The following is a 10,292-nucleotide window of genomic DNA, read 5'->3' as shown; positions in this document are numbered from 1 at the left end:
TCTAGAAGTTGATTTGAGCAAAAGAAAATGATATTACACTTTCACAGACGACAAATGAAAGTATCTACCTGCAGCCTTTCCGACAACCAGAGACTCTTTGCCATTTAACACTCTGCAGCTAAGGTGTTTTATACCCCAAGAGCAGAGACTTTAATAAGACTGTGGAAATAATCTTATAGTTGCTGGCTGCCTGCTGGAAACCTTAAGGTGCTCACTGAGGAAGCTGACAATCTAAGCTACATCAGGGCATGGATTTGCTCAGACACAGGGCACATGTGGGCACAAAAATATCTGCCTGCTGCACTGTGATGCATGCCAATTGCAGAATGGTCTGATTCAAAGCCAGTCCCTTGGATGTTTAATTCATGTTATCCTGGTGGTCCTTACTCTTCTGTGGTATAATAATTGTCTTCTGCCAAATGCACTTTTGCTTCTTTGGTGTGACATAAAAGGACTTCCTTGGTTAAGGCCCACCTGCCCAGTCTGGACTTAACAATATTCCTCCCCTCTTACCATCCAAACTGATCTCTAGTTATTTAGGTTAGTTACTGTTAGTTGCTATTCCTACTTTTCTGAGCTCTGTGCTTTTGTCTGTGACTTTATCCTTCAGCCCAAAATAGGGTTTCTCCCAACTACACTGTAAAATATATAATGACAGAACAACATACAGAGCAGCATAGTTGTACTTAATAGTTCTCTCCTGCCTTCTCTTTCCATCTACAAATCTCAAAGTTTATAAAATTTAAGATGCATGCAACTTAATTGCATGTCAATATAAGAAAATGTCAACAAAAAATAGACTAATGCTAATCAAACATTTAATGAGCTTCCTGTATTTGAATAGACATTTTGAGCTTGGGCTCAAATGCCACCTTGATGACAGTGGGCATCCTTAGCATAGATTCCCTGCCAGATACTAGAATGTATCTAAAATGACATGGAACTTTTCTATTATCTATCAGTATTAAAACTACTTCTTCCTGTTTAACTGAGTGTTTAGGGAGGTGGGAAATAGGTGATAAATGTACTTTTTGTGTGTGTGCTGGTACTGGGGCTTGAATTCAGGGCCTTGTGCCTTCATTTGGATTTTTTTTTTCTCTCGAGTCTGCCACTGTGCCACTTTAGCCACACTCCCATTTTCGGATTTTTGCTGGCTTGTTACAGATGCTGTAATTAATATGCCCATCAAAGGTAACATTATAATGCCACTGGGTATGATTTCCAAAGATTAATTTTAGAAAACAAGGAAAAGAATTTGTTACTGATGAAGTAGATCAAATAACATGTATAAGAAAAGTGATCATTTTAAACATATGGTTACATTGTATCTCAGAAATCTGTTACTTTCAGTCTACTAAAACATGTGGGGTTCTTCAAAAAGAGCAAACAGAAGATCAACTTGATTTGCAAACTATATCCACATAGAATATCTTATCTATTCATCAGAACTTTTGCTTGTGACAATTATATCACCATTTTAACCTATGAAAAAACTAGATTGTCCCACCACCCAAACTAGTAAACAACATATCAAGACAATATAGTCAGTAATGAAATAGAAATGCACTTCAATTTTGGCCCTTCTATTTATTTTCTTTAGACTTGGGAAAATTAGTAGGAAAAATCTGTATGCAGGTTTTGTTCACTCTATCCTGATGCAATAGGAAAATGCTAAAGAAAAGAGAGGGGTTGAAAATACATTTTTTTCTTTACTAAATGGAGATATTACACATTATGAGTCTAACTGCATGGAGTCTAAAAGTGCTCAAAGGGAGAAGTGATCCACTCAATAACTCTTAGTGATGTATTTATTGGTTTTGCTGGTGATCTATGTATAATTGGTGTTTATGCTGTCTCCTTGGTGAAGAACAATAATGTAGTTTATACTAAGACTTGGCACTGTGACCTAGGAACAGAGGGTTGAGTTGAGGGGCATTTGAGAAGCCAGGATTAGGCTGAGTTGGAAAGGTATCTGGACAAGTTTCAAGCTCACATGCTGGGCCCAGGATGTAGAACCATTTTGACAGTGGCAGTACCCCAGGGACATGAACTCCTACAGGCCCAAATACAGAGAAAAATCTGCCATAAGAGTTGTTGGGATAACTCAAATAACTCAAATGTTTCAGATGACTATTGTGATAATCATGCCGTGTAACAAACTTTCCTTTACAAAATGGAAAGGTAGTTTTCCTCCTCAGTGAGTTCTAATACTTTGCCCATATGACCTTCTCTATGACTTTTCTATGTATTTCATCCTAGTTCATACTATGTGCCAAATTTACCTACAGATATTTAGGATATACCAGGTGGCCAAGGGACCATGCCTTGAAGAGTTTTGTCTAGTTGAAACCTCTCAAGTTGCCTTGTAATGTGTGATGCTACAGCCACACCCTTGACTGAGTCTTTATCCTTAGGTTGTATTTTCCTAAAAGCCACCTGATCTTCTGACTCTCTTGTTCTTATGTTGACTTTATACTTTAGGGATCTCTTTTTTTTTTCTGGCTAGAGAAGTTAACAGTGACTATTTTATTTTCCAATTTCACAACTTCCATTATTTCTAAATTTTGCTGACAAACTGGCCTTTGCTCTGTTTATTTCTTCTGGTATCAGGCTTTGAACTCAGGAGCTTGAGCTTAACAAGCTTGCTTGATCAGCTAGCACCCTACTACTTGGGCCCTACTACTTAGTACCCTATAGTTTGGGCCTCCAGCTCAGCTTTTTGCTGGTTATTTTAGAGACAGACTCTCAGGACTTTTGGCTTGTGTGGGCTTCAAATCATAATTCTCTGGAGTTCAGCCTCTTAAGAACTGTCCCTAAACAATAACAACTCTACTGAAAGGCATTAGGATTCATCTCAGTTTTATAGAAAGGCTTAGAAATTCCACGTTGTAGTACTAATAATGCATGGTAACAAAAATCAGTTTGTTTTCCCCCCAAAGTACTTAGAATTTTAAGTTGTACAATGTCTAGACCTTGTCTTGAGGCTCCATAGAGATAAAAAGTAATAAAGTTAAATTTGGATAACCATTATGACTTTTTAAATCCCACTTTTGGAAAAGTGGGAGAATTCCAGTCTTTTGGAAGGGCCACTGGGCAGAATGCTACTATTTGTTAATCCCAGTAAATTATGGGCCCTGGATTATCGGGTATTTAGTATAGGCATTACATGGTTGGATCGTCTGCTTCCATTGAAAGTACTACACTAAAACCTCAATTTCATGAAACACTTTTACAGAAAGATCTGACCAACAGTTATTTCCATATAGATTCTAGTCCTGTTTATGGTATTTGTAATTGTGCTTAAGTCTTTTAGAGAATGAATTATCTAAGACCCAACATTACAGTATGAGGAATGAGGCTGCAGCAAATACAGACTTGCAAATGTGTGAGTTCACTTTCCTCTCCATGCTACTGTTGATGGTAGCCAACAAAGCTCATCTGTCCAAAGTGTACAAGTTTAGAATTTTACCACTGAAATAGCTGAAAAATTTAGCTTCCAGCATGGGATCAATGGACTAATACTCCTTAGAATATGGGTTTAACAGAGATAGCTTTGGCAATCAGCTCTCAAGGACTGCAGATTTAACTCAACCCTTCAAAGTATCTTCTATTAACTCATTATTGTAGACTTCAAGCAAAAGAGCTGGCTAGACCCTCATTTCAAAAAGGATCAATAAACTAATCATAAACCTGGACAATAAGAATTTCTCATTCCAAATCAAATGTTTAGTCAAATGTCCTAGAATATTGCCTTACAGCACATTTTAAATTTTGTACTACTAGTAAGCTTTGAATTTAACTTTGTTTGATGAGCAGATACAACTTTCTTATGATAATTTCCTATGGTTTAACAAGAAAATTTAGCTATAAATACAGGGTATCTCTCAACTTGAGCTTGATCTGAAAGTTAATCACAGAATACTCAGTCCTAGTCCCCCAGACACAGGTATGTCACCTTGGGTTCTGCAAAATAAGTGCATTAGTTTCTTAGGCTCAGGAAAGGCTTAGTTATAACCAGCATTATTTTATGAAGGTTAGTGCTGTTATATATACTTTATATATGTTGATTCATCACTACTTTCCACTTAGAAAAAAAGCTTTAGCTCAGAGAAGTTAAATAACTTGTCTTGGGTCATCAGATAGTAGATGGTACAATAAGATGTGAAGACAGGCCTGGTGAACTCAGTGTCCCTCCTATATCTCCTGGTCAGTTTACATTAGAAAATGGGATATGTACAAGCAGGGAGGCAGCTAGCCAAGAAAGGTTGTGAGCCCTGAAAAAAGAGTTTTAAGTCCACAGCTTCATCATATTGTTTAATGGCAGTCTCTTATAAAAGTGGAGAGCTTATATTTTTTCATGGACAGAGGATCCCCAGCTTCTTGTTCAAAACAGACTGCAATTTCCCCTGTAGACAAAGCCAACCCAAATGTTTGTTCTCAGAATCATTCTAAGCTATTCATCTTCCCAGTGACTTTAGTGGAAATCTGCAAGACTTCTACAACTGCAATGCTGGCAGAGATTAGTTCAGTATGGAAATTTTAGTACCTGTCTATGAAATCAGAAGTTAATGAGCAATGGCTGTTCCAACCAAGAGGAATTAGCTATGTGTCATAAAATTTATCTAATTGACCAATTTTATTATCTCAATGTATTATCTCATGTATTATGTATTATCTCAGTGAATAGCATTGTGAATACCAGAACTCTAGAGTCTTCCTTTTTTTTTTTTTTTGGCCAATCCTGGGCCTTGGACTCAGGGCCTGAGCACTGTCCCTGGCTTCTTCCCGCTCAAGGCTAGCACTCTGCCACCTGAGCCACAGTGCCCCTTCTGGTCGTTTTCCATATATGTGGTGCTGGGGAATCGAACCAAGAGCTTCATGTGTAGGAGGCAAGCACTCTTGCCACTAGGCCATATTCCCCTAGAGTCTTCCTTGATTCCTCACTCCTGTCACAGACATGTCACTCTGTCTCACTCCTACAACCTCCAAATCTTAGTAAATCATTGATGCAATCAACTTGGCTTACAACTCCCACATTTCTCCACAGAAGTAACACCATGATTCCAGTTCCTACAGTTTCCCAATAGAATTCCTAAAGCTGCATCTCACAGATCTCCTGAGGAATCCTATCACCATTACACATATAATTCAAGCAAGAGCAGTTCCCACATTCTCTTCTGCTGCTGTTCTTACTTTAAGCTTTGTTTTTTTCTGTCTTTATGTGCATGGAATGTCCTTTCTCACCTATCTAGCCACAGAAAGATGTACTGAGAATAGAAGCAGGAACCATGACAGATATGCACATAAACCCATTTTGCAGTACCTAGGACAAGGCCTAGAAGGGCACCCAGTCAAACTAACTGCTCATGGGAGCTTTGAGCAATGATGTGCTTTTTACTTTTGGTTTGTTGGAGTTTTTATAATAAGACTAACTTCTCTTGGTCCATTATCAATTGTATTTCCTCACACTCAGGCTCTACAGATATACTGTCAATAGGGAAATAAGTGTTCACAATTCTGATGTTCAAAGTTTCCAAGAGATTCTTTTAAAAAAAATTTCCCTTTATTGTCAAAGTAAAGCGCAGAGGGGTTACAGTTTCATATATAAGGCAGTGAGTACATTTCTTGTTCAACTTGTTACCTAAGGTGTTTGTGGTAGCTGTTTCCAGTACAATGAGGTGATTAATATTTTTGTCTTTTAAGAAATTTGCAACTTTATTATATAACTCTACATTACTATTTTCCTATATTGTATAATAGTTCAATTCTACTACAAACACATGTTCTCTAAATGTATTATATTTAAGTATCTCTAAGAATTGTAATGGCATAGGCAGCCATTTTGTTTCTTAGTCACATTTGAATAAAAGACAGATATTTATTGTAAAGCACTTATTTAGGTAATAAGGTTCACAAATCATTTTAAAATTAAGACAAATAATCCATAAATATGAACATCAAGGTTTGTGAAATAAATTCTAACCCTAATTTAGATACATTTGATTGTCTCCCCAAACCCTCAAAATTCCGCAAACATTCTCAAAATAGCAAGTAGAAAGTTATTACAAATACCAACCTGTTGTAAACCTATATTATGAAAGCTTTTTAAGTTTTTTACTTTGATAAATATAAAGATTCCACTATTGTCATATTAGCTTTTGAAAATATGTATGCTCTAAAATTCAGACATTAAGGCATCTATTTCTTTAAACTTGTTAGTTATCTTCTCAATACATTCTCCAGCTTTTAATTTTATTCCATCAATGACAAGAAAATCATTTTCATGGTGGATCTGAAATGGACTGCTTTCAGGAACTTCAGGACTGCATTTAGATAACTGCAAAACAATCATATAATTAATTCATCAGAACTATATAAAATGTACTTGATTATTAGAATAAAATAGTAATTTTTAAACCCATGAAAGTATACAAAGCTTTCTTTGCTGGTGACCAAATAATGAACCCCATATATAATAGTATAATGTATCCTGTGTGTGATGAAGTTATTACTGATTCATGCCTGTAATCCCCAGTACTTATGAGGAAAAGATTGACAGGATCCTAGTTCTAGGTCTTAGCAAGACTCCATCTCAACAAATAAGCTAGACAGGAAAGTACATGCCTACTACATAGGAAACCATAGGTAGAAGGTCATAGCTAAACATATTGAAATTCCTGTTGTCTGAGATTGGCTGCAGGCAAAAACATTAGACCCTATCTGAACAGTAAGTAAGACAAAGTAGAGCTATTGGCATGGCTTAACTGGTAGAACATCTGCCTAGTAGGTTCAAGGTGTTGAGTGCAAACCCAGTGACTGGTTCCCCACAAAAGAGTTATTATTTAAGGCTCTGCCTCTAATTCCTCAATAATGGCAATTTTTAGATCCACATGTATTGTCTGGGACTGTGTAAACCTTTTTAATTAGTCTTCTATATTGATTTTATGAAGATTTTTGTTAGTATATATTAGTTGTACAACTCATGCTTTCAAAGTAAAACCTACTTCAATTCATGAATACAAACAAGGTGCTCCACCACTGTACCCCCTCTATCACTTTCCCTATCCTCCTCTACTCTTCTTAAAACAATTTCAATAGGATTCATTTTTCTTTTCTCATACATGCATCTAAAGTAACTTGACCACATTCACCTCCATCTCTTTCACACTCTTTTGGCCTTTCTCTGTCCCATTGATACCCTCTCCAATCGGATCTGTCATTCATTTTTTTAGTGTACCTTAAATGTACCATGGAGTTTCACCCTGGTATTTGCACATGCCTAAATTATATTTTAATTAATATCCTTTATTCTGTTTACTTTCTCTATTCTCACTAAGGTAATATTCAACAGATTTCAGTGAGATTACTTTGCTATCTTTATATTTTGACACACTATATTTTTATATTAGCCAACCTCCACAGGTTTATTTTCAAAGTTATAATTAGGAACATGTAATCATATTTTCTGAGGTTATCGTCTCTTAAGCTCCTTTACATTGAACAGTAACCATATGCTCTAGCTGAGTGAGGAGAACATTGGTAAAATGTGTATGCTCATCATATGCACAAGCATGAAATTTATAGCCTCTAGTTTTCTTAAAGGTAGGATTAACTTCTCACGCAATTCCAAGAGAGAAAAAGAATATGCTTGTAGTTTATATACTTTAACATATAAAATGTACTTTTAAACTCAAACAATTAAGTAGTATGCCATCACACTTACGTATACAATTCCAGTTCTTAATAATTAAAGCATATCATAAAAATTTGGTTAATTTCCTCCTACTGCTTACCAAATCAGTATTTCCCAACAAGTTTTAATATTAGCTAAAAGACAGCCTAATTAAGAAAGTAGCTCGACCAAGGAATATGATCTATTGAAGCACTTCAATGACAAATAGGAAAGAGTTCTGGTAACATGTGGTATGTGATGGTTCCTAACATGGTATTATTTTCATCCATTGGTAGAAATGCTGAAGGTATTCAAATGGAATTCTCACAGGTGAGATGAATGAAAAATATTATTAAATATATGGCTGTGAAAAAGCTTAAAATGATCAGGTAAATCCTTTTGATGTACTTAGCTTATCAGAGGATACTTCTAAAAAAAACGAAGCACATTTCCAGTGCAAGTAGAGTTGTGTTTGGGAGCCATATTAGTTCTTTGTAATAACCAAAAGAAAACAAAGAAGAAATCCCAGAGGTGCTTATTTGTTTACTTTTAAACTGGAAATTACTTCAGCTTTGATGGTTTCATTGCTGTTTCATTGAGCAGTGGACAAGTCCCTAAATATCTTCAGCTTGGCAAGAGTGTGCAGAATAGTTAGGAGCCTGCCAGAAAGTGACACTCTCACCATGCAGCAAGTTGAAATAATTACTTTTTACAATTCCTAAATACCTTTTGAGAGCATAACACAAGGATTTAAAATAAAAGCAAGCTCCTGCCTAATGACTTAATAAAACTATGCATTTTACCATAAGAAATAAAAATCAGAAATAATATCCTATTCTATTAGGTTACTAATTCTAATGGCAAAATAAGAAACTTTGTTGACTACAAAGGCTCCAGAATCTGTCACTGTAAAGATCAACCTACCTATTGTTTTGAAAAGAAAAATTGTTAGGACAAAAGAAAATATGAACCAAACATAAGATGTCTAAATAGGGCTGGGGATATGGCCTAGTGGCAAGAGAGCTTGCCTCGTATACATGAGGCCCTGGGTTCGATTCCCCAGCACCACATATACAGAAAACGGCCAGAAGTGGCGCTGTGGCTCAAGTGGTAGAGTGCTAGCCTTGAGCAAAAAGGAAGCCAGGGACAGTGCTCAGGCCCTGAGTCCAAGCCCCAGGACTGGCCAAAAAAAAAAAAAAAAGAAAGGAAGAAAACAACTAACTTCTGCTAGGAACTACCAAAAAAAAAAAAAAAAAAAGATTCACCTGTGGGCTGGGGATATGGCCTAGTGGCAAGAGTGCTTGCCTCGTATACATGAGGCCCTGGGTTCAATTCCCCAGCACCACATATACAGAAAATGGCCAGAAGTGGCGCTGTGGCTCAAGTGGCAGAGTGCTAGCCTTGAGCAAAAAGAAGCCAGGGACAGTGCTCGGGCCCTGAGTCCAAGCCCCAGGACTGGCCAAAAAAAAAAAAAAGATGTCTAAATAAAGAAGACAATTCCTAGAAAATAGCAATTTGTATATTAGCTCGATGTATATAAGATGGATGACATCAGTCTGAAGCACAGATCTTATTACACAAGAGATCCACACAGAAAAACAAATCTTTTTAGAAAGGAACCTTAATTGGGAAAATTGTATTTATAATGCATGTAAACTCAGGTTAAGTTGGTTGGTATTGCTAGTACTGATTAAGTAAATTTAATCATGTTTTTCAACTCAGCAGGTGTTCACATTAGTTTTACTTTCTTGTAATACATTTATTTCTATGATGGAAAATTATGTCTGTTTCCTTAATTTCTAACTCGATACATCAAATGTTCAAAAGTTCCATCTTCAACTGGGAAGTGACTAGGGCTGCTGGGGAGGAGAGTGGGTGTATACCTGTAGTCCCACCACTCAGGATGCTGAGGCAAGAGGATCTCAAGTTTGAAGCCAGTCTCAGTTATATAGCAAGACCCTCTTTCAATAAGACAATAAGAAGAAGACTTATTTTTGTACTTGCTGAAGTTAAAAGTGAAATCAGTATGTCAGCCAAATGTAGAAACCATCTTTCCCTTTCTATATACAAATTCTTTTCTTTCATCTGAAAACAGATTCAGGATAGTAGCTGTTTAAATGAAAATGTGGAAGGTGAGAGATGAAGAAAATCTAAGTGTTCATTCTCTCTAGAAACCATCATTGCCTACTCTCATCTATAAAGATACCTGATTATAAGCCAAGCATTTATTCTAGTTTACCTTACTTAGTCCTTAAAATGATTGTCCAAGGAAGGTGATGAATAACTACACTAAATTATACATATCCTTGGTGGTAGGTCCAGGACTTGGGACACAGATATTATATTTAAGTTAGGTTAATATGTTCTCTGGATGGTATTCACAGTATATATCAGAATGAATGCATGCATGAATGAAGTCTTAAGCATGCCAATTTTCTAACTATTTAAGAAATAACTGTAGTACTTGATACAGTATCAGCTGTGCAACTTATTTTTCTCACATCTGTAAGACTGGGTCTTTGCATTAATGATCTGAGTCTTGTTTCACAAACCCTCATTTTGTTTCCAAAGACACTGAATAAAGGAAGCACATACAGCCTTCCTAAGTCCAATAATATAA

At 36.3% G+C, this 10,292-nt stretch overlaps 1 protein-coding gene across 6 annotated transcripts in view; it reads right to left on the bottom strand.

Moving 5' to 3' along the window:
* Nucleotides 1-4,925: 4,925 nt before the first annotated feature.
* The window catches only part of Zcwpw2 (zinc finger CW-type and PWWP domain containing 2), a 79,214-nt gene continuing 73,847 nt past the window's right edge, over nucleotides 4,926-10,292 (bottom strand). For all 6 annotated transcript variants that reach the window (XM_048348584.1, XM_048348583.1, XM_048348585.1 and 3 more), the window contains one exon: nucleotides 4,926-6,337. In XM_048348584.1, coding sequence (XP_048204541.1) covers nucleotides 6,176-6,337 — 162 coding nt within the window. In that variant the 3' untranslated portion in view covers nucleotides 4,926-6,175. The remainder of the gene's footprint in view (nucleotides 6,338-10,292) is intronic.

The sequence above is a fragment of the Perognathus longimembris genome, chromosome 6 (assembly GCF_023159225.1).
Source record: "Perognathus longimembris pacificus isolate PPM17 chromosome 6, ASM2315922v1, whole genome shotgun sequence".
Classification (NCBI taxonomy): domain Eukaryota; kingdom Metazoa; phylum Chordata; class Mammalia; order Rodentia; family Heteromyidae; genus Perognathus; species Perognathus longimembris.
This window is presented reverse-complemented; position numbering and strand designations above follow the sequence as displayed.